Source organism: Xenopus tropicalis, chromosome 9 (assembly GCF_000004195.4).
Source record: "Xenopus tropicalis strain Nigerian chromosome 9, UCB_Xtro_10.0, whole genome shotgun sequence".
In the NCBI taxonomy this organism is placed as follows: domain Eukaryota; kingdom Metazoa; phylum Chordata; class Amphibia; order Anura; family Pipidae; genus Xenopus; species Xenopus tropicalis.
This window is the reverse complement of record NC_030685.2, coordinates 22429139-22454165: the sequence shown is the minus strand read 5'-3', so window position 1 is coordinate 22454165 and position 25027 is coordinate 22429139. Positions and strand designations below refer to the sequence as shown.

At 40.5% G+C, this 25027-nt stretch overlaps 2 protein-coding genes across 2 annotated transcripts; both read right to left on the bottom strand.

Annotated features, from left to right (window-relative positions):
- Positions 1 to 796: 796 nt before the first annotated feature.
- LOC101735020 (protein kinase C theta type) lies at positions 797 to 6941 on the bottom strand. Its single transcript, XM_018090440.2, has 8 exons — positions 6618 to 6941; positions 6170 to 6337; positions 5975 to 6066; positions 4179 to 4241; positions 3293 to 3431; positions 2586 to 2777; positions 2089 to 2217; positions 797 to 1464 (listed from the first exon to the last, which is right to left on the bottom strand). Exons 1-8 carry the CDS (start codon positions 6741 to 6743, stop codon positions 1351 to 1353), a joined length of 1023 nt encoding a protein of 340 aa, XP_017945929.2. The 5' UTR covers positions 6744 to 6941; the 3' UTR covers positions 797 to 1350.
- A 10676-nt stretch (positions 6942 to 17617) lies between these two features.
- Positions 17618 to 23207, bottom strand: LOC101734839 (protein kinase C theta type). The gene is made up of 8 exons (XM_018090543.2): positions 22884 to 23207; positions 22454 to 22621; positions 22259 to 22350; positions 20906 to 20968; positions 20020 to 20158; positions 19312 to 19503; positions 18812 to 18940; positions 17618 to 18187 (listed from the first exon to the last, which is right to left on the bottom strand). The coding sequence occupies exons 1-8, from the start codon at positions 23007 to 23009 to the stop codon at positions 18074 to 18076; spliced, it is 1023 nt and encodes a 340-aa protein (XP_017946032.2). The 5' UTR covers positions 23010 to 23207; the 3' UTR covers positions 17618 to 18073.
- Between the last annotated feature and the right edge of the window lie 1820 nt (positions 23208 to 25027).

The following is a 25027-nucleotide window of genomic DNA, read 5'->3' as shown; positions in this document are numbered from 1 at the left end:
CCATATAGAAGTCCACACAAAAATCACACACAGGTGGTACTTAACACCTAAAAAGATAAGTAAAATATATCCACAATACTCATCATTATGTTGGAGACAATGTGGACAACAAGGAACATTCCTGCATATGTGCTGGCAGTGTCCATCAGCAAAACCCTTCTGGACAGAAGTTTTCAACCTAATCAAAAATAAACTGGGATGGAACCTACCTGTACAACCGCACTACTGCAACTATACCCTCCAGACATACTACCACCAAATAAAAAACTTATTCCATATCTTTAACACAGCATTCTCTCTTATTGCAAAAGTGTGGAAACAACCTTCCACCCCGAATTTACAACACCTAATCCAACAAGTCAATCTCAGAGCAGTAATGGAAAAAATGACATCTGATACACAAGACCGCAAAGATAAGTTAGCCTTAATTTGGGATCCCTGGCACAAAGACCAAGCAACAGCAAATTTATAACAGCCCACTAAGTATTACAACACACCTATTTCTAGCAAAATACCACACCACCTAGGTTTACCTACCAAAACAGTAATCAAAACCTTCCAAAACCTGTACAATTATTTCCTTTTTTTTACTGTTATGTATGTAACAACTGATATTTTGTTGAATCTGCAATAAAATGTAACTTTGCACAAATACTCAATAAAAAAACTTGAGTTAAAAAAAAGGAAGGTTAGAAAAAAGAATTAGAGAAGAAAATAAGAACTGGAGAGAAGATAAGAAATAATCCTAATTATATAACTTATGCTATCTATATATATTTTTTTTTTTTTTTACTTAACTTATATTAAAGGTGAAAAGGAAGGTTAGAGAAAGAATTAGAGAAGAAAATAAGAATTGGAGAGAAGATAAGAAATAATCCTATAATATAACTTATCCTATCTATGGTAACAGAATGGGAGAGGAGATAGAAAAGAAAGATTCTTACCTTAGAATACTTACCCCACTTACCCCAACTAACCTTACCCTATATAAAGAAATTGAAAAATACTGAACGCTGTTAATTAACAGTGCACTGGCTTACCATAAGTGCACTGTATGTTCAGTATAGATGTTGACCCTTATCCAAGGGTCTGTGGGACTTTGTCCAAAATCCATTTAGAGAATCCAGCTCGCAGCTCTTCTGGCCTCCCACGATGTCTTCTTCTTCAAGTTGCCTCTTCTTTTTATCTAGGATCCCGTGTGGTGCTGATGTAGTTGGCTATACAGGCAAACACTTGCAGCTGATGGCAGATCTGATGTCCACAGATGGAATTTGCCATGGATGGTATGTTGCCCTGATCACTTGTTGCACAGGGAGTTTGCTGTTAGTCCCCATGAGCACAGAAAATGCTTTACTCCTGCCAATTCCAGTTGGAATCCACATTGGAGAAGTCTTCTAGCTTATTTTCCTCGGAGGTCTCGGTGCAGAATCCCGGTTTAATTTCTTTTAATTTATCTGCTGGTGGCTATAAAAAGAATGCAAACACTTAGTTGCATTACAGTATTTAATTTGTAAGCATGAACATGACACATTCTACAATACGGGCACATATTTTTGTATGATGTGTATGTTTTGTATGTATGATGTTAAAATTCTGCACTGTATGTTTAAGAAGGTTCCTTACTTCATGGTAACAGGAAAATTCATGGAACAGGGACATAATAAGTTTCTCAATTCAGCTGTCAATTACCAACCTACTTACTGACAATTAAGGGAATATCCCTGAAAATGTTTAGAAGGTTCAAGTATTTATGTCCTTCAAATAGTCTGAGTTGAATGCAAAGAAAAAAATGACATAAAAAGGTATATGGAGGCTCAGCCTCTGCAAAAAAACAACTGCCTCCTATGAAATTCTACAAAAAGGTCCAATAAAGCAAATAGCCTATTGGCCTCCCCAAATAAAAACGTAGCCTTCCCTGCTGTCAGTGGTGCAATACACTTACATGTAGATGTTGTAGAGGTATGGCAAAAGTTAAGCCAGGGATCCCCCACTATTTTTACTTGTGAGTCAAACTCAGATCTAAAAAGTGGCACTGCAGGGTGAATGTGGGGAGACACATGCCTTTGCTTGGGGTAGCCATATACTTACAATTTTGGGCTTGAAAGGTGTCCGAGTTGTTCTCCTTTCCACCTCACTCCAGTTGATTCCGGCATAGAATTGATGTTCCCTGATGTTCCCATTTAGTCCTAAACGGTTGTTATTGTCCATCTCCAGAAGCTTAAAAAAAAAAAAAAAGAACATTTATCAGAATAAAACAGATGTTTAATCAGACACCATTCAACCATAGAGGGCTGTTCAATGCAAGGGCTGTGGTTGAACTCCAGCTCTTCAAGAAATTTTAGTGGCCACAAAATGTATCTATATCTATCCCTCTAAATTGAAATGAGAGCACTGTGTACATCGGTGGGAGTGAAAGCAAATATAACTCATTGCAGTAGAGGAGGGGAGGTCATGGAATATATTCACTCTGCTTGAAAGAAGTACTGCCCCCATGTACCTGACCCCAGATTTTGAATGTGCAAAAGTAGCAAGCAGTGCAAGTAGTCAATGAATTCACTTCCCAGTGTGTAATTGTTCCTACTGACCTTTGGCAGAAGGTCCAGCATTTCCTGGCTCATGTGACTTGGATAATCAACCTTCGTCTGTTTCATATCAACAAACTCCCTAGCAGGATCAAGCGATGGGACAAATGGCAGCCTGCCAGTGGCCATTTCATACATGATGACACCAAGCGACCACCAGTCCACTCCGGCGTCATACGCCTCCAATGACAACATCTTTAGAAAAAAAGAACCAATTATTTCAGGATAATAGAAACACAGTTACATTAAAGACAGTGAAATTGCATTTCTAATTGGGTCTTAAATCTAGAGTAACACTTTGCTAAATGAGGGCCAATAACCTAGGGAATATATAAAAGGCAAAGGTTTGGACCCCTTTGTATATTCTGACTGATTGGGGCATTTTTCCCTTTCTTGTTTATATTATCAAAATGTTCTATTGTTGGGTTAAAATATACAGTAAAATGGCCTAAAGGACAGAGCAAAGTTGCAAAGATGTCCATGGAAGAACAGACATAAGGGATTATGTTGTAAAAGGCACTAAGTTTGCCCAGGAGCAGTAACCCATAGCAACTAAAGGTATAATTTACTGGTCACCTGTATTAAAGCAAACATCTTATTGGTTGCTATTGGTTACTGGTCCTGGGCAAACTTAGTACCTTTAATTACATATGAGGGAAAGAGATATTAATGCCACTGTGTATACATTTTGTTATAAAAAAAATTCTGACCTCTGGCGCACGGTATCCAGGTGTTCCGGCCAATCCCCTGATCTTCCATCCGGCGAACATTCCTACAGCAGCGATGCCGAAGTCGCAGATCTTGATGTGTCCGTCGTTATCCACCAAGATGTTGTCAGGCTTGAGATCACTGCAACATACGCATGGGGGACAATGAATGTACAATATACTGTAACTGAGTAAAGTTCTGAGAATGATAACTAAAATAACTATAGATATTTTTGGTATAAGATAACCTAGAAACAATGAAGCTAAGTATTAAAAAGAAAAGGACAAATACATGCTATTTAATAAAAAAGAAAATGTACAGTAAATAAATATTATGCAGGTAAACTAAAATGTAAAATACAAAGGCTTAAACCACAATTTATTGTGAGCCTGGACAGACAGTCTGAGTCACTAAAAGTAAATGTCCCTAACTGATTGCCCCAGATACCAGAGGCGGAAACATTAGTGTTAGCAGAATGTGAATAAATGGGCACAAGCTGTGCCAGTGAGGGAAGGGGTGGCACATTGCTTTACACTTACATGCCTGCTGTGTTAAGTACTGTATTCCCAAACAAATTCTATGACAATCCACCAAGCCAGTGGTGTACTGAGAACCGCCAGGCCCCCCTGCAAAAGAATCTTTGGAGGTTCCCATTGCACACAGGTACCCAGCCGGCGCCCCCTGCTGAATATGTACAGCGGGCATGTATAACTTTGGAGACTAGAGCAGCTATAAAGGAAGCAGACACCTGACGTCTGGCCCATACTGTCCCCCGCTCTCTCTATAGTAAAGCCACTGCATTAAGCTGTGTATCATGCTAACAATAAATATAAATGGAAACTAGACATTCCATAATATTCTAGAGGAGAGAACGGAGATTGAACTGACCGATGGATGATGCCATTGTAGTGCAGAAACTGTAGCGCAACCACCATCTCTGCAGAGTAGAACCTGCAAAAAAACAATTTCTGTATCATACACATTTGATATATATGTATACATTTAGATATAGCGTTACCTGTAAATGCCTCTGCTTCTTCTATTTCTAATATTTAAGTGCTGAAAAACTTTATATTTTTACTACTTTTTAAGATGACTAAATATTTGTTTTTCTTTACATTAAAATGAACCTTTCGTATTATGTAGAAAGTGATATTCCGAGAGAGTCTGCAATTGGTCTTTTTTTTAGTATTTGTGGATTTTAAATTGTTTAGCTTTTTGTTCAGCAGCTCTCCAGTTTGGAAATTAAGCCGCTATCTGGTTGCTAGGGTCCAAATTACCCTAGCAACTAGGCAGTGGTGTGAACGAGTGTCTGAAAAATGAATCAGAGAAGTCTGAACAGAAAGTTAATTAATAAAAAGTAACGATAACAATAAAATTGTAAGTTTACAGAGTAATAGCTTCTCTGGCTGCCGGGGTCAGTAACCCCCATTTGAAAGCTGGAAAGAGGAAGAAGAAGATGTTGAATAGCTCAAAAATGTTAGCAAGTAAAAAATGAAGACCAGTAGAAAAGTTGCTAGGAATTGGCCATTCATAAATTGATTTGGCTGTTCAAAAGTTAACATGAAGGTGAACTACTCTCTCTCTCGGCCTGGACAAGCATGTTACCTGTATACATGATTAAAGAACAAGGAGAGTCTAATTCTCAGGTGGGTGCCTATATGTTAGATAATCCCTTGTAAATTTCCCCAGGCTGTCGCTTCTTTTGGGAGGAATTCACCAGCCCTTTCTAAGTGCCATGCTGCTATCTAACCAGTATTTCCCAGAGGAATAAAGAGAAAGCTGTAGAAAGATCAGTGGTGCCCTGGTTCTTCCGCTGTGTACATACCTCTCCTTTTGTGACAAAGGCCCAAGAACAAAGCAATACACAACAACCCGTGAATTTACATGAAGGACATTTTCATTTTCTAATGAATTCACTTCTGAATTCCTATTTTTATCATTTTTTGCTTACCAAAATCTTAATTTCACATATACAGTCATGCACAAAAAGTCTGCTCTCCTACTCCCAAGCCCCTCCGCTTATTGCTCAGCCCTGGGGGTGCATTGGCACGACCTGGACACTTACATCTTAGTTGGAGTCAATCATCAACACTGAGCAAATTTGCCCGTGGACAGTATCCTATGGTAACCAATCATATTGTTGCATTTAATGTTCTACATGCAGTTGGCTGAAAAGAAGCCAATCACTGACTGGTTGCTATGGGTTACAGGCCATGTGCATATTTACCCACTGTTGATAAATGAGTAACATACACTTTCTGTCTTAAGGTCCCCATACACTGGCAGATCCGCTCGCTTGGCGATGTCGCCAAGCGAGCGGATCTTCTCCCGATATCCCCCACCTACGGGTGGGCAATATCAGGAGAATCCAGGGTAATTCGATCGTTTGGCCAAATGGGGCCAAACGATCAAATTATAATGACGGGCATAGGTAAAGTCAGTCCGGGGACCGCATCAACGAGCCGTTGCAGTCCCCGATCTGACTAGATTTTCTAACCTGCCCTATCGAGACCTGGCTGATTTCAGGCCAGATATCGGTCAGGCAGGCCCGTCAGAAGTGCCCATACATGGGCCGATTAGCTGCCGAAACGGTCAAAGGGACTGATATCGGCAGCTACTATCGGCCCGTGTATGGGGACCTTAACTCTACGTTCCTCTACAGTAAGAATCTTATCACTTACTGGATGCTCTTCGTCGGTAATGTTTTTTGACGGGAAATCATCCTGTACAGCGTACCCCCACCGGCATACTCCAGCACGAAGAAGGCTTGAGCCTAAAATAAATGAGCAAATGGTAAGGCATAAGCCACAACTGAACAACAAAGCAAGGAGAATTAATAAAACAGATTATGTGGCAATACAAACAGTGTTCCCTACCTTGGACTGGAATGTGGCATGTGAGTGACACAGGAAGGGGCATTCTCTGGCGAACTTCGAGAGCTGGGCCTCCATCATGATCCACGGATAGTTGCACTTGTTTGGTTTTTTCTGGACTATCTTTATTGCCACGAGTTGTTTTTTTGGTGCAAATGATGCCAACATCACCTAAGAACAGACAAAAAAGGTTAAATATCACAGTGTCTTGAATAGCTTTAAGAATAGTGCCCAGAAGGAACCATGTTAGTTGCTGTTAGTTGCTTAAGGAAAGGTCATTTGGAGACAATGACCTGAAATAATTAATTATATCAACTTTAAGTTAATATTCTTAGACTTGGCCAATGGGAATATTTAATGACATTGCCAAGTGTTTGATTTCCCTCATATTTTGCACAGTTTAATACCAGATTACAGAAGAGATTTCCATATTGGGAGGCCCCTCACTCACCTTTCCACCGGTGCCTTCTCCTAGCTTTCGATGGAACGTGTAACTTTGTATGTCCAGGGGGGGTGGCCTTCTCACTTCCACACGGGATTTCTTCTTTGCATTTTCATCTTTTGGGATCAAACACATTCAGTCAAAAGCTCATATCAAAATACATAACACATTTCCATAAATATTTCCATTTATGTACCCCAATGACCATTAATCTTAGCTAAGGCAAGCACCCACATTCAGAGTAAGACTCTTTATCCAAGCAGAATATTGAGTGAGTGACTGACAACACAGAACTGTTACCTTCCTACAAGGTCTTTAGGGTTATACAAAATATTCTCTGTAAAAAAAAAAAAAGGCATTAAGTTTGCACAGGGGCACTAACCTATAGCAACCAACAAGATGTTTGTTTTTAAACAGATGACCAGTAAATTCTACATGCTGATTGATTGCTATGGGTTACTGCTCTTGGGCAAACTTAGTGCCTTATAAATCTATAGAAGAATTTCACAAAGCAAAGGGACGGATTTGTTGTCTCCCCTCTAACAGAACAAGCATCTGACCATTTTTGGCAGTTAAATGTATAAGAGAAAATAAAGCAATATATTTCTAGCATTATACCCTTGCCTTCTAACAGATCTTCTCGGCTCCTTTTCTTCTCCTTGTTGTCTTCCTGCTCCTTAGTCCTTCCATTACTGCTGCTTTGAAGAAATTCTTCTGAGCTGGATTTCTTTTTATTTTTTTCTTCTTCATCCTTCTTCCTCTTCTTGCTCTCAGGTTTGCTGGTCTCATCTGAGAGGCTTTTTCTTTCTTCTTCTTGGCTATCCTTTATCTTCTCTGTTGGTTCTTCAGTCCTTTTCCTTTTAATGGTCCCATCTTCAGGGGGCTTCTCCCTACACAGACTCATCTTCACATTTCCATCAGGACTGGTCTTCTCTTTTAGGTTGGGTTTGTCAGTTGGAAAGACAAATCCGTCTTGACTCTTAGCCTTCTTCTCCACGCAACCTTTATCCTGTAGAGGTTCTTCTGGAGTCTGGCTCCTTTTTTTCCTCTTCTTTCTTCTCTTCTCCATCTTCACCTTCCTTCTTCTCCTTTTATTTTATCCAAATTTGTCCAAATTGTCTTCTTTTTTCGCAACAGCCGTTGAACTCTCTGGCACTCTCTATCTCCTCTTCACAATCCAAATGGCAGTTGGGCTGAGCATGTAAGCAACAGTTAAGGTGTCGGGTTACGACCAACAGACACCCCTGGAGCAGCATGTGACTACCAGCAGTGAGACATGCAACCAGCAGCAGTAGCATGGCCCATTAGCAACAATCTAGGCTTATAATCACTGACAGCAGAAATCAGAGGAATGTTTAAATCTCAGGGCAGATAGAGGCAAATCATTTTAAGAAACTGACAGATTACTTTCTATAACATTCATAGGTAATAAAGCATAACTAAGTTCTTTGGGGCAGGGCCCTCTTTACCTCTTGTATTGGTTGTTCATTGATGATATATGCACCCAATTATTGTCCAGTGCTGTGGAATATGTTGGCTCTTTTTAAATACTTGCTAATAATACATTTTAAAGTGAACTTGACCTTGAGAATTACAAGATGTATCCTATATAATAAATATGTATATTTGATCAACTATTTATTGGTAAATGTGTGTGTTGATAACCAGCTGACAAAGAGATACACTTGACACACAAAGATGATCAGCCTCATTCAAATAGTTTGCCCGATGTGTGTGTGGGGGGGGCGACATTGGGAAGTGGGGGGGCAGCAAGGGCCCTTCAGATCATGTTCTTCAGGAGGCCCAAGGTTCCCCAGGCCTAAACTGTGTAGAATAGTTCATAAAATGGGCACTATTGGCTCATAAGTTCCAGACTACCAGTGCCATTGACTTTACCTTTATGTGTATTTCTGTGTCATTTCTGTGCTGTATACCAGGCCACATGTTGTGCGGCACAGCAAGAGCAGTGGGACTCAACATTTGGGTTCCTCAACAGAACCAAACAGGCCGTGCACACTCTGATTATGTCTATTTATACCCATATGCTTTTCTAAGCGATCCCGCCCCCCATCTTTTTGTGGCGCCGCTCCGAACCCCCCAATTTTCCCATTGTCTTTGACAGGGAAGATTTTCAAACTGCTGCCACACTTACAGCTTTGGAGCTACACCCCCCAAACTTGAATAACATAATAATGGGGTCACCCCAAATAAAACAGCAACATTTGTTGGAAGACCCCAATATGGGAGGGGCCAACAACAGCCAATCAAATTTCACCCATTGACTTTAATGGGGAAATTGAAACTGCTGCCAATCTTACAGCTTTGAGGCTGCACACCCCAAACTTGAATCACATAGTCATGGGGTCAGTCTGAATGAAAATATGATGATTGTTGGATGCCCAAAAGTGGGCGGAGCTGTGAACAGCCAATCAGATTTTACCTATTGACACTAGGGGACTGCAGTTTTAGTTTTGAAAATTGGGCAGAGCCACCAAGAGCCAATCAGATTTCACCTATTGATTTTTATTGGTTTGATGCCAGGGTTTCCAAACTTTGCACAGTCAGTCACTGGGTGACTACGCATTCAAGTTTTTTTTTTAAAAACCACAAAGTGGGAGGGGCCAACAACAGCCAATCAAATTTTACCTATTGACTTTCATGGGAAAATTGAAACTGCTGCCAATCTTACAGCTTTGAGGCTGCACTCCCCAAACTTGAATCACATAGTCATGGGCTCAGCCTGAATGAAAATATGATGATTGTTGGATGCCCAAAAGTGGGTGGAGCTGTGAACAGCCAATCAAATTTTACCTATTGACTTGGTGGAAATCCAACCTGCTGCCATTCTCACAGTAATAACACCGGGGTCCCCAAAGTTTGCAGGGTTAGGCACCAGGTAACTTTGGTTTGAGGTAAGAAAAAGTGGGCGGAGCCACCAACAGCCAATCAGAGTTTACCTATTGACTTTCAATGGGGAAATTCAATCTGCTGCCATTCTGACAGTATTCCCCAAACTTTTCACAGTTGGTCACTAGGGGACTGCAGCTTTAGTTTTGAAAAGTGGGCGGAGCCACCAACAACCAATCAGATTTTGCCTATTGACTCTAAATGGGGAAATTCAACCTGTTGCCATTCTCACAGTAATAACACCAGGGTCCTCAAACTTTTCACAGTTGGTCACTAGGGGAGTGCAGTGTTAGTTTTGAAAAAGCGGGCGAGGCCACCAACAGCCAATCAGATTTCACCTATTGAATTTTATTGGTTTGATGCCAGGGTTCGCAAAATTTGTACAGTCTCTGCGTGACTTCGTACTCAAGGTTAGAAAAAGTGGGCGGGGCCACCAAAAGCCAATCACATTTCTTTCATTGTTTTCAGTGGGGAAATTTTAACTGCTGCCATTCTCACATGTTTAATGTCAGGGTCCCCAAACTTTGCACAGTTTGTCACTGGGTGACTATGTTTCAAGTTGAGAAAAGTGGGCGGGGCCAACAACAACCAATCAGATTTCACCTATAGACTTCATATGTTTAAATTTAAACTGCTGTCATTCTTTAAATATTAATACTAAGGTCTCCAAACTTTGCAGAGCTAGTCACCAGGTAACTGCGATTCAGAGTTAGAAAAAGTGGGTGGAGCCACCAACAGCCAATCAGATTTTAACTATTGATTTTCAATGGGGAAATTTAACCTGCTGCCATTCTCACAGTATTAACACCAGGGTCACTAGGGGACTGCATTTTAAGGTTTTAAAAAGTGGGTGGAGCCACCAACCGCCAATCAGATATCACTCGACTTTCAGTGGGGAAATTTAAGTTGCTGCCATTCAGACACTATTAAAACCAGGGTCCCCAAACTTTTCACAGTGGTTTTTACTGTACAGGTATAGGATCCATTATCCAGAATGCTCGGGACCAAGGGTATTCCGGATAAGGGGTCTTTCCGTAATTTGGATCTCCATACCTTAAGTCTACTAAAAAATCAATAAAACATTAATTAAACCCAATAGGATTGTTCTGCATCTAATAAGGATTATTTATATCTTAGTTGTGATCAATTACAAGGTACTGTCTTATTTCTACATAGAAAAAGGAAATCAGTTTTAAAATTTTGAATTATTTGATTAAAATGGAGTCTATGGGAGACGGGCATTCCGTAATTCGGAGCTTTCTGGATAACGGGTTTCTGGATAAGGGGTCCGATACCTGTATAACTGTGGTCCAAGGTTAGAGAAAGTGGGCAGAGCCCATTCAGTGACTTCATGTTTTTCAACCCAACAGGAAGTTTGTTATCAATCTTCCCTTTCTAGTTAAAATGTGACTCTTTTTCACCCTCTAGATCTTACACACTGTGCAATTTCTGCTTCCTATATTACACTGACACAAACTTCTCAGAGGGGAGGATATTAAGGTATTCACACTCATGGCACACCTGGTATATTATGAGCTAACTTTTGTTTTTTTCAGCTGGCAGGAAAGAGGATAGAGCTAGTAAAATGTTGTGTAGTACTTATCTAAAGCAGATAGGATTCAAATTGGGGATATTAAAAATTAATTTGAGCCACTGGCCCAGACAGACTACATTCTATTGCAACTAAACGGTAAATAATTCTTTTTCTGGCTTGTGCATGTGGAATTGGTCCTTCGGAACATTAAAACACCCACTCACAGGGTTGGACTGGGAGGTGCAGGCTGCCACCTATACAGCCTATATTTCTATCTAGGTTTATTTTTACACTGAACTGTTCTTCTGGAACTATGGGCTTTTTTAGATAATGGCTCTAGTGTACAAGCATATAAATATGTTCTTTTATATTTTCCATCATGTAAAGTTAGGGAATCTTTTTCTATTCCAGCTGCTCCTATAATAACACTCTCCAAGTTGGTTGAATTGGCACATGGTATACATGTGAGCAGTAACGCCACGTCAAGGCTTCAACCATGTTACTGTCCATTCACACACCTATTGCAGCAAATGGCTCACCCTATCATTTGCTGCAATAGTTCCCTATCCCTAGGCTCTGGCTAATATAAGCCACCATGGAACCCTTCCTCCTCAGTTCAGACTGGGAGGAATCCGGAACAAAAGTTCCCCATTTGGATACCTACAATAATACACACACTCTTTACAACCACATTCTCTCACTGATTCATTCACTATCTTCTCTATCTACTCTTTTTCTGTGGCAAATCCCATGGTCATTGTAGTTGGGACTGGGATTCCACTCCCCACTTACTAACTATATAATTCCCCCCCCCCCTAGTTCCTTACCTAGTAAGGCATTAAAATGAGATACGTGGATGGGGACAATTTAAGGACACTGTTACATAGTAATTAAGGGTGAGTGTGTCCATTAGTTTAAATTGAACTAACATCTATATAATCCAGAGGAAGGCAAAAAACCCCATTGGTAGCCATCTCCAATTTGCTTCAGATGGGGCAAAAATTCCTTCCTGACTCCAAAACGGCAATCGGACAAGTCCCTGGATCAATAGTGTGCTGACTATAAATACCACAGCCTTTTACTATGTAAAAGGCCTGGATATGGGATAATGAAGATTATGATGGGCCTATTTATCTTGCCTAATATACAGTTCATGGCCGGGAGGGGAAGGAGGGAGTGGAGGCTAGGCAGCATTTAGGGACATACAGCTCTGCCTCGTCTGTTCTGATTCCTTTGATCCTAAACCCTAAGTATCCCTAAACTTTACACCAATCACATTCATTACTCTGATGGGCATGTTTTTATTTTTTGAAAAAAAGGGGCCTACAGCTGCAGCTCCATCTGCTGCATTATTTCTCCCTCCTACTGGGTTAAAGAGGCACAAGGTACAGCCCGCCTCATATAGATGTTTCTACATTTTAATAGTGATCTAAATTCAACTTGCAGCCAATCAAAAGGTCAACTGTGTTCACCTTCTAAATTGGTGCAGGGGGATCCCTATTTGCATTCACACACATTCACTTCCATTCATACATTTTGCAACAAATTACTTAACATATTAAAAGTGAAAAAGAAGGTTAGGGAAAAAATGAGAGAAGAAAATAAGAATTGGAGAGGAGAGAAGAAATAATCCTAATTATATAACTTATGCTATCTATATTTTTTTTTTAACTTAACTTATATTAAAGGTGAAAAGGAAGGTTAGAGGGGGTGGAGCTTACCCACGATCTAAGATGGACGCTTGAGAGCAGAGCTCCGTCAACCAGGGGCCCACAAAAGCAGCACAGCCCAGCAAACTTACCCCAAACCAAAGATAAAAGCCGGGGAACAGACAGAGTACATGAGGAGACCACGGAACCCCCAGCGGAGAACGCAGAAAGCTGTCACCGCTTTCTTCAACACAGCCTCAGCGCAGCCCGACCACACTACACCAGACGCCATCTTGACAGCGCTGGATACGGATCAGACTGAAACGCGGGCCACGATGACGGACTCCTCTACAAACTCCCCACCGGCTACGGTGAACCAAATAAGAGATATGCTGAACGAAGTAAAGCAAACAATCCAAGGAGACATAAAACAGCTCTCCTCTGACCTCAGCAAAGAAATCAGAGACCTCGGTGACCGCACAGCGCATCTAGAGGACAAAATGGGTGAGTTTGCTGAAGCACACAACGATCTTGCAGACTCTCACAAAAAAGCACAAACTGAACTAAATAACTTAAGGGAGAAAGTCACAGACTTAGAGGACAGGTCCCGCAGAAATAACCTGCGCTTCAGGGGAATACCCTATGAATCTGTCTCTCCTAAAGATCTAGAAAGCCACATTACTGAGCTTCTTAAGGGCTCTGGCACACGGGGGAGATTATTCGCCCGCGATTAACTCCCTGTTCGCGGGCGACTAATCTCCCCGAGTTGCCTACCCCTGCCATCCCACCGGCGAACATGTAAGTCGCCGGCGGGATGGCAGACGCGGCGGCGCGATTTCGCGCAAATCGCCGAAAAAGACTCGCGAGTCTTTTTCGGCGATTTCCGGAAATCGCCCCGCCGCGTCTGCCATCCCGCCGGCGACTTACATGTTCGCCGGTGGGATGGCAGGGGTAGGCAACTCGGGGAGATTAGTCGCCCGCGAACAGGGAGTTAATCGCGGGCGACTAATCTCCCCCGTGTGCCAGAGCCCTTAAGAAGCTCAGTAATGTGGCTTTCTAGATCTTTAGGAGAGACAGATTCATAGGGTCCCAAAGCCCAAAACAGCCCCAGACAATGTACCACGCGATGTCCTAGCCAGATTTGTATTCTACAAAACCAAAGAAAGATTACTTGCTTCTGCAAGAGAACTGGCCAGAACAATACCAAAAACTGGAAATATACACAGATCTCTCTCCTGCTACACTGCTTAAAAGGAAAGCGTTCCTCGAGATCACTAAACTACTGAGACACCATAACATCCCGTACAGATGGGGCTACCCGGTAAAACTCATAGTACAGCGCAACGGGACACCTACTATCATAACTACAGTCCAAGAGGCCAAAAAACTACTAACAAGATGGGATATCCCTCCAACAAGTGAAGGAACACCACAACCGGAACACGAAAAGTCTGTGACCCATTATATTCACTGAACACAAGAGGGCTGAACTCCCCAAACAAACGCAACCAAATAATTAATGACGCATATAAGGCAAAAATAGACATATTATTTTGCCAAGAAACCCATTTTAGCAAAAAAAATCCCCCAAAATTTCGCAACAGATACTTCCCCCACAATTATCATGCAAACTCCAACAATAAAACAAAAGGAGTCTCAATACTGATAAACTCTAAAATACCATTTAAATTCAAAGAGACGCATGCGGATACTATGGGCAGATATTTGATGGTAATAGGCGACATAGGTAACACAACATACTCTCTACTCAACCTCTATGTACCAAATGAGAACCAAAACAAATTTCTTTCTACCACGCTTTCAAAACTACTATACCACAAACAAGGGAAATGTATAGTTGCAGGGGACTTCAACATAGCCCCTAATCCAAAGATAGATGTCTCTAAAGGGTCGAGAACCCCCATACCCAAGGCACAACTTAAACAATCACAAATATTCAGAAATACACTCCACACCCACGGCCTGATAGATGTCTGGAGAGCACAATACCCCACTGCTAGAGACTATACTTATTATTCCCCAAGATATCACACCCACACCAGGATTGATCTTTTCCTTGCAGACCCTCAAACTGCCTCACAAATCACAAAAACCTGGATAGGATTGAGAACCTGGTCCGATCATGCCCCAATAGGAATAGAAATCCCACCTAACAATAATACAAAACTCCCATGGAGACTAAACAAAAGCTTATTGCTTAAAGAAGAACACAAACTCCAAATCGAACAAGCAATCCAACAATACTTTACACATAACATAACGGAAGATAGTAAACCCCAAATAGTCTGGTTAGCACACAAGGCAGTTCTTAGAGGCGAACTAATAACACTAGCCAAAACACTTGAAAAAAACCAGAACAGAAACCCAAACACAACTAGAAATTAAATTAAGGGCGCTGGAGCAACAACTCCAACAAAACCATAATAGGCAAATATTAAAAGAAATAACTGAAACAAGACTTAAGTTAAACGAGAACATAGCAGCTAAGACGGCATAAAGACTTAGAAGGCTTAAGCATCTATTCTACACCAAGGGAAACAAAGCGGACAAATTACTTGCAGCCCAACTAAAGGAAACACAAGCACAGACACGAGTACAATACATCTCCACACCTCAAGGGAAAATTACAGACCCCAAACAAATAGCCAATGAATTTGCCAAATACTACTCCACGCTATATAACCTAGCTTCAAACAATGAAACCCCTAAACCGACAGTAGACCATATTAAAGAATATCTAAAAAAATTACAGCTCCCCCACCCCTCCCAAATACAGATAGATATGCTACAACAACCAATAACTGAGGAAGAAATAAAGCTAGTCATTAAAAAGCTGAAAAATGGAAAAGCCCCAGGCCCGGACGGATTCACTAATAACTACTACAAAATCTTTACAAAACAGCTATATCCACACTTACTCACACTATTTCAAAACATTATGGACACAGCTTACACCAACTAAGAGGCAACTTTAAATTTGAATGGAAAGAATCCTATATTACCTATTTAGGTATAAAACTGCCTAAAGACCCTGAGACCATATACCGATTAAACTATCAGCCACTACTGAAAATGATAGAAAAAGAATGCACCAAATGGAAAAAGGCACCTATATCATGGTTAGGTAGAATTCTATCAATCAAAATGAACATCCTGCCCAAGGTTTTATATCTGTTTAGAACCCTCCATATAGCACTACCCCCTCAATACCTATAGGCTTTACAACGTATTGTTAATAAATTTATATGGCAAAACAAGCCTCCGAGAACAGCTTTTGCCTGTTAACAATTCTCTAGACAGCTTGGCGGCTTGGGGATCCCAAACATTAAGGCATACTATTTGGCGGCAATCCTTGAAACGGTAATAAGACTACACTCCCCCCTAGGAAACAAGAAATGGGTGGATCACGAAACAAGCCTAGCCCCAGATGGGAACTTAATCCAACTTTTCTGGCTCCCTAAAAGATCCAGACCGTTAACACCAAAGCTACTGCCTACCACAAAACTATCAATAAAAACATGGGACAAACTGGCAAAAAAGCACAACTTCAATATATTTCCATCAACAATAATGCCACTTACGGCTCTAAAGTATATGATACCAAACATAAACCTACAAGAATGGATTACAAAAGGGATAACTACAATACGCCACCTATATTCCATAACTGAACTGCAAAAATTTGAGGACCTAATGGAAAAATATAACCTAACACAAAACCAAAGGTACACCCATTTACAACTGCTCCACTTCCTCAGAACCACCTCTAGGGACTACAAAACCTGCAAAAGAAAATCCATAATGGAACACCTATAATAAGGAATGGAATGGAAAAGCAACTTTGTCACAATGCTACAAACAACAACTACAATTACCGGAAGGACACAAATTCCCATACATGCAAAGATGGGAAAACGAGCTGCAACTTCAGTTTACCACAGAACAATGGCAGCAAATATTATCAGCGCATAAAGTAACTACCAACTGCACCAACCATATAGAAGTCCACACAAAAATCACACACAGGTGGTACTTAACACCTAAAAAAATAAGTAAAATATATCCACAATATTCATCATTATGTTGGAGACAATGTGGACAACAAGGAACATTCCTGCATATGTGCTGGCAGTGTCCATCAGCAAAACCCTTCTGGACAGAAGTTTTCAACCTAATCAAAAATAAACTGGGATGGAACCTACCTGTACAACCTCAAATAGCACTACTGCAACTATACCCTCCAGATATACTACCACCAAATAAAAAACTTTTATTCCATATCTTTAACACAGCATTCTCTCTTATTGCAAAAGTGTGGAAACAACCTTCCACCCCGAATTTACAACACCTAATCCAACAAGTCAATCTCAGAGCAGTAATGGAAAAAATGACATCTGATACACAAGACCGCAAAGATAAGTTAGCCTTAATTTGGGATCCCTGGCACAAAGACCAAGCAACAGCAAATTTATAACAGCCCACTAAGTATTACAACACACCTATTTCTAGCAAAATACCACACCACCTAGGTTTACCTACCAAAACAGTAATCAAAACCTTCCAAAACCTGTACAATTATTTCCTTTTTTTTACTGTTATGTATGTAACAACTGATATTTTGTTGAATCTGCAATAAAATGTAACTTTGCACAAATACTCAATAAAAAAACTTGAGTTAAAAAAAAGGAAGGTTAGAAAAAAGAATTAGAGAAGAAAATAAGAACTGGAGAGAAGATAAGAAATAATCCTAATTATATAACTTATGCTATCTATATATTTTTTTTTTTTTTTTTTTACTTAACTTATATTAAAGGTGAAAAGGAAGGTTAGAGAAAGAATTAGAGAAGAAAATAAGAATTGGAGAGAAGATAAGAAATAATCCTATAATATAACTTATCCTATCTATGGTAACAGAATGGGAGAGGAGATAGAAAAGAAAGATTCTTACCTTAGAATACTTACCCCACTTACCCCAACTAACCTTACCCTATATAAAGAAATTGAAAAATACTGAACGCTGTTAATTAACAGTGCACTGCCTTACCATAAGTGCACTGTATGTTCAGTATAGATGTTGACCCTTATCCAAGGGTCTGTGGGACTTTGTCCAAAATCCATTTAGAGAATCCAGCTCGCAGCTCTTCTGGCCTCCCACGATGTCTTCTTCTTCAAGTTGCCTCTTCTTTTTATCTAGGATCCCGTGTGGTGCTGATGTAGTTGGCTATACAGGCAAACACTTGCAGCTGATGGCAGATCTGATGTCCACAGATGGAATTTGCCATGGATGGTATGTTGCCCTGATCACTTGTTGCACAGGGAGTTTGCTGTTAGTCCCCATGAGCACAGAAAATGCTTTACTCCTGCCAATTCCAGTTGGAATCCACATTGGAGAAGTCTTCTAGCTTATTTTCCTCGGAGGTCTCGGTGCAGAATCCCGGTTTAATTTCTTTTAATTTATCTGCTGGTGGCTATAAAAAGAATGCAAACACTTAGTTGCATTACAGTATTTAATTTGTAAGCATGAACATGACACATTCTACAATACGGGCACATATTTTTGTATGATGTGTATGTTTTGTATGTATGATGTTAAAATTCTGCACTGTATGTTTAAGAAGGTTCCTTACTTCATGGTAACAGGAAAATTCATGGAACAGGGACATAATAAGTTTCTCAATTCAGCTGTCAATTACCAACCTACTTACTGACAATTAAGGGAATATCCCTGAAAATGTTTAGAAGGTTCAAGTATTTATGTCCTTCAAATAGTCTGAGTTGAATGCAAAGAAAAAAATGACATAAAAAGGTATATGGAGGCTCAGCCTCTGCAAAAAAACAACTGCCTCCTATGAAATTCTACAAAAAGGTCCAATAAAGCAAATAGCCTATTGGCCTCCCCAAATAAAAACGTAGCCTTCCCTGCTGTCAGTGGTGCAATACACTTACATGTAGATGTTGTAGAGGTATGGCAAAAGTTAAGCCAGGGATCCCCCACTATTTTTACTTGTGAGTCAAACTCAGATCTAAAAAGTGGCACTGCAGGGTGAATGTGGGGAGACTCATGCCTTTGCTTGGGGTAGCCATATACTTACAATTTTGGGCTTGAAAGGTGTCCGAGTTGTTCTCCTTTCCACCTCACTCCAGTTGATTCCGGCATAGAATTGATGTTCCCTGATGTTCCCATTTAGTCCTAAACGGTTGTTATTGTCCATCTCCAGAAGCTTAAAAAAAAAAAAAAAAAAGAACATTTATCAGAATAAAAGAGATGTTTAATCAGACACCATTCAACCATAGAGGGCTGTTCAATGCAAGGGCTGTGGTTGAACTCCAGCTCTTCAAGAAATTTTAGTGGCCACAAAATGTATCTATATCTATCCCTCTAAATTGAAATGAGAGCACTGTGTACATCGGTGGGAGTGAAACCAAATATAACTCATTGCAGTAGAGGAGGGGAGGTCATGGAATATATTCACTCTGCTTGAAAGAAGTACTGCCCCCATGTACCTGACCCCAGATTTTGAATGTGCAAAAGTAGCAAGCAGTGCAAGTAGTCAATGAATTCACTTCCCAGTGTGTAATTGTTCCTACTGACCTTTGGCAGAAGGTCCAGCATTTCCTGGCTCATGTGACTTGGATAATCAACCTTCGTCTGTTTCATATCAACAAACTCCCTAGCAGGATCAAGCGATGGGACAAATGGCAGCCTGCCAGTGGCCATTTCATACATGATGACACCAAGCGACCACCAGTCCACTCCGGCGTCATACGCCTCCAATGACAACATCTTTAGAAAAAAAGAACCAATTATTTCAGGATAATAGAAACACAGTTACATTAAAGACAGTGAAATTGCATTTCTAATTGGGTCTTAAATCTAGAGTAACACTTTGCTAAATGAGGGCCAATAACCTAGGGAATATATAAAAGGCAAAGGTTTGGACCCCTTTGTATATTCTGACTGATTGGGGCATTTTTTCCCTTTCTTGTTTATATTATCAAAATGTTCTATTGTTGGGTTAAAATATACAGTAAAATGGCCTAAAGGACAGAGCAAAGTTGCAAAGATGTCCATGGAAGAACAGACATAAGGGATTATGTTGTAAAAGGCACTAAGTTTGCCCAGGAGCAGTAACCCATAGCAACTAAAGGTATAATTTACTGGTCACCTGTATTAAAGCAAACATCTTATTGGTTGCTATTGGTTACTGGTCCTGGGCAAACTTAGTACCTTTAATTACATATGAGGGAAAGAGATATTAATGCCACTGTGTATACATTTTGTTATAAAAAAAATTCTGACCTCTGGCGCACGGTATCCAGGTGTTCCGGCCAATCCCCTGATCTTCCATCCGGCGAACATTCCTACAGCAGCGATGCCGAAGTCGCAGATCTTGATGTGTCCGTCGTTATCCACCAAGATGTTGTCAGGCTTGAGATCACTGCAACATACGCATGGGGGACAATGAATGTACAATATACTGTAACTGAGTAAAGTTCTGAGAATGATAACTAAAATAACTATAGATATTTTTGGTATAAGATAACCTAGAAACAATGAAGCTAAGTATTAAAAAGAAAAGGACAAATACATGCTATTTAATAAAAAAGAAAATGTACAGTAAATAAATATTATGCAGGTAAACTAAAATGTAAAATACAAAGGCTTAAACCACAATTTATTGTGATTCTGGACAGACAGTCTGAGTCACTAAAAGTAAATGTCCCTAACTGATTGCCCCAGATACCAGAGGCGGAAACATTAGTGTTAGCAGAATGTGAATAAATGGGCACAAGCTGTGCCAGTGAGGGAAGGGGTGGCACATTGCTTTACACTTACATGCCTGCTGTGTTAAGTACTGTATTCCCAAACAAATTCTATGACAATCCACCAAGCCAGTGGTGTACTGAGAACCGCCAGGCCCCCCTGCAAAAGAATCTTTGGAGGTTCCCATTGCACACAGGTACCCAGCCGGCGCCCCCTGCTGAATATGTACAGCGGGCATGTATAACTTTGGAGACTAGAGCAGCTATAAAGGAAGCAGACACCTGCAGTCTGGCCCATACTGTCCCCCGCTCTCTCTATAGTAAAGCCACTGCATTAAGCTGTGTATCATGCTAACAATAAATATAAATGGAAACTAGACATTCCATAATATTCTAGAGGAGAGAACGGAGATTGAACTGACCGATGGATGATGCCATTGTAGTGCAGAAACTGTAGCGCAACCACCATCTCTGCAGAGTAGAACCTGCAAAAAAACAATTTCTGTATCATACACATTTGATATATATGTATACATTTAGATATAGCGTTACCTGTAAATGCCTCTGCTTCTTCTATTTCTAATATTTAAGTGCTGAAAAACTTTATATTTTTACTACTTTTTAAGATGACTAAATATTTGTTTTTCTTTACATTAAAATGAACCTTTCGTATTATGTAGAAAGTGATATTCCGAGAGAATCTGCAATTGGCCTTTTTTTTAGTATTTGTGGATTTTAAATTGTTTAGCTTTTTGTTCAGCAGCTCTCCAGTTTGGAAATTAAGCAACTATCTGGTTGCTAGGGTCCAAATTACCCTAGCAACTAGGCAGTGGTGTGAACGAGTGTCTGAAAAATGAATCAGAGAAGTCTGAACAGAAAGTTAATTAATAAAAAGTAACCATAACAATAAAATTGTAAGTTTACAGAGTAATAGCTTCTCTGGCTGCCGGGGTCAGTAACCCCCATTTGAAAGCTGGAAAGAGGAAGAAGAAGATGTTGAATAGCTCAAAAATGTTAGCAAGTAAAAAATGAAGACCAGTAGAAAAGTTGCTAGGAATTGGCCATTCATAAATTGATTTGGCTGTTCAAAAGTTAACATGAAGGTGAACTACTCTCTCTCTCGGCCTGGACAAGCATGTTACCTGTATACATGATTAAAGAACAAGGAGAGTCTAATTCTCAGGTGGGTGCCTATATGTTAGATAATCCCTTGTAAATTTCCCCAGGCTGTCGCTTCTTTTGGGAGGAATTCACCAGCCCTTTCTAAGTGCCATGCTGCTATCTAACCAGTATTTCCCAGAGGAATAAAGAGAAAGCTGTAGAAAGATCAGTGGTGCCCTGGTTCTTCCGCTGTGCACATACCTCTCCTTTTGTGACAAAGGCCCAAGAACAAAGCAATACACAACAACCCGTGAATTTACATGAAGGACATTTTCATTTTCTAATGAATTCACTTCTGAATTCCTATTTTTGTCATTTTTTGCTTATAAAAATCTTAATTTCACATATACAGTCATGCACAAAAAGTCTGCTCTCCTACTCCCAAGCCCCTCCGCTTATTGCTCAGCCCTGGGGGTGCATTGGCACGACCTGGACACTTACATCTCAGTTGGTGTCAATCATCAACACTGAGCAAATTTGCCCATCAGAAGTGCCCATACATGGGCCGATTAGCTGCCGAAACGGTCAAAGGGACCGATATCGGCAGCTACTATCGGCCCGTGTATGGGGACCTTAACTCTATGTTCCTCTACAGTAAGAATCTTATCACTTACTGGATGCTCTTCGTCGGTAATGTTTTTTGACGGGAAATCATCCTGTACAGCGTACCCCCACCGGCATACTCCAGCACGAAGAAGGCTTGAGCCTAAAACAAATGAGCAAATGGTAAGGCATAAGCCACAACTGAACAACAAAGCAAGGAGAATTAATAAAACAGATTATGTGGCAATACAAACAGTGTTCCCTACCTTGGACTGGAATGTGGCATGTGAGTGACACAGGAAGGGGCATTCTCTGGCAAACTTCAAGAGCTGGGCCTCCATCATGATCCACGGATAGTTGCACCTGTTTGGTTTTTTCTGGACTATCTTTATTGCCACGAGTTGTTTTTTTGGTGCAAATGATGCCAACATCACCTAAGAAAAGACAAAAGAGGTTAAATATCACAGTGTCTTGAATAGCTTTAAGAATAGTGCCCAGAAGGAACCATGTTAGTTTCTTAAGGAAAGGTCATTTGGAGACAATGACCTGAAATAATAAATTATATCAACTTTAAGTTAATATTCTTAGACTTGGCCAATGGGAATATTTAATGTCATTGCCAAGTGTTTGATTTCCCTCATATTTTTGCACAGTTTAATACCAGATTACAGAAGAGATTTCCATATCTGGACTCACCTTTCCACCGGTGCCTTCTCCTAGCTTTCGATGGAACGTGTAACTTTGTATGTCCAGGGGGGGTGGCCTTCTCACTTCCACACGGGATTTCTTCTTTGCATTTTCATCTTTTGGGATCAAACACATTCAGTCAAAAGCTCATATCAAAATACATAACACATTTCCATAAATATTTCCATTTATGTACCCCAATGACCATTAATCTTAGCTAAGGCAAGCACCCACATTCAGAGTAAGACTCTTTATCCAAGCAGAATATTGAGTGAGTGACTGACAACACAGAACTGTTACCTTCCTACAAGGTCTTTAGGGTTATACAAAATATTCTCTGTAAAAAAAAAAAAGGCATTAAGTTTGCACAGGGGCACTAACCTATAGCAACCAACAAGATGTTTGTTTTTAAACAGATGACCAGTAAATTCTACATGCTGATTGATTGCTATGGGTTACTGCTCTTGGGCAAACTTAGTGCCTTATAAATCTATAGAAGAATTTCACAAAGCAAAGGGATGGATTTGTTGTCTCCCCTCCAACAGAACAAGCATCTGACCATTTCTGTCAGTTAAATGTATAGAGAAAATAAAGCAATATATTTCTAGCATTATACCCTTGCCTTCTAACAGATCTTCTCGGCTCCTTTTCTTCTCCTTGTTGTCTTCCTGCTCCTTACTCCTTCCATAACTGCTGCTTTGAAGAAATTCTTCTGAGCTGGATTTCTTTTTATTTTTTTCTTCTTCATCCTTCTTCCTCTTCTTGCTCTCAGGTTTGCTGGTCTCATCTGAGAGGCTTTTTCTTTCTTCTTCTTGGCTATCCTTTATCTTCTCTGTTGGTTCTTCAGTCCTTTTCCTTTTAATGGTCCCATCTTCAGGGGGCTTCTCCCCACACGGACTCATCTTCACATTTCCATCAGGACTGGTCTTCTCTTTTAGGTTGGGTTTGTCAGTTGGAAAGACAAATCCGTCTTGACTCTTAGCCTTCTTCTCCACGCAACCTTTATCCTGTAGAGGTTCTTCTGGAGTCTGGCTCCTTTTTTTCCTCTTCTTTCTTCTCTTCTCCATCTTCACCTTCCTTCTTCTCCTTTTATTTTATCCAAATTTGTCCAAATTGTCTTCTTTTTTCGCAACAGCCGTTGAACTCTCTGGCACTCTCTATCTCCTCTTCACAATCCAAATGGCAGTTGGGCTGAGCATGTAAGCAACAGTTAAGGTGTCGGGTTACGACCAACAGACACCCCTGGAGCAGCATGTGACTACCAGCAGTGAGACATGCAACCAGCAGCAGTAGCATGGCCCATTAGCAACAATCTAGGCTTATAATCACTGACAGCAGAAATCAGAGGAATGTTTAAATCTCAGGGCAGATAGAGGCAAATCATTTTAAGAAACTGACAGATTACTTTCTATAACATTCATAGATAATAAAGCATAACTAAGTTCTTTGGGGCAGGGCCCTCTTTACCTCTTGTATTGGTTGTTCATTGATGATATATGCACCCAATTATTGTCCAGTGCTGTGGAATATGTTGGCTCTTTTTAAATACTTGCTAATAATACATTTTAAAGTGAACTTGACCTTGAGAATTACAAGATGTATCCTATATAATAAATCTGTATATTTGATCAACTATTTATAGGCAAATGTGTGTGTTGATAACCAGCTGACAAAGAGATACACTTGACACACAAAGATGATCAGCCTCATTCAAATAGTTTGCCCGATGTGTGTGTGTGTGTGGGGGGGGGTGATATTGGGAAGTGGGGGGGCAGCAAGGGCCCTTCAGATCATGTTCTTCAGGAGGCCCAAGGTTCCCCAGGCCTAAACTGTGTAGAATAGTTCATAAAATGGGCACTATTGGCTCATAAGTTCCAGACTACCAGTGCCATTGACTTTACCTTTATGTGTATTTCTGTGTCATTTCTGTGCTGTATACCAGGCCACATGTTGTGCGGCACAGCAAGAGCAGTGGGACTCAACATTTGGGTTCCTCAACAGAACCAAACAGGCCGTGCACACTCTGATTATGTCTATTTATACCCATATGCTTTTCTAAGCGATCCCGCCCCCCATCTTTTTGTGGTGCCGCTCCGAACCCCCCAATTTTTCCTTTGACTTTGACAGGGAAGATTTTCAAACTGCTGCCACGC

Coding starts and splice junctions, on each gene's coding strand:
- LOC101734839 (XM_018090543.2), bottom strand. CDS start 23,009: ATGTGTTTGATCCCAAAAGATGAAAATGCAAAGAAGAAATCCCGTGTG. Junction 22,622..22,883: donor GAGAAGGCACCGGTGGAAAG/GTGAGTCCAGAT, acceptor GTCTTTTCTTAG/GTGATGTTGGCATCATTTGC. Junction 22,351..22,453: donor ATGCCACATTCCAGTCCAAG/GTAGGGAACACT, acceptor CATTTGTTTTAG/GCTCAAGCCTTCTTCGTGCT.
- LOC101735020 (XM_018090440.2), bottom strand. CDS start 6,743: ATGTGTTTGATCCCAAAAGATGAAAATGCAAAGAAGAAATCCCGTGTG. Junction 2,778..3,292: donor CTGGATACCGTGCGCCAGAG/GTCAGAATTTTT, acceptor TTTTTTCTAAAG/ATGTTGTCATTGGAGGCGTA. Junction 2,218..2,585: donor TGCTGGACCTTCTGCCAAAG/GTCAGTAGGAAC, acceptor TTTTTTTTTAAG/CTTCTGGAGATGGACAATAA.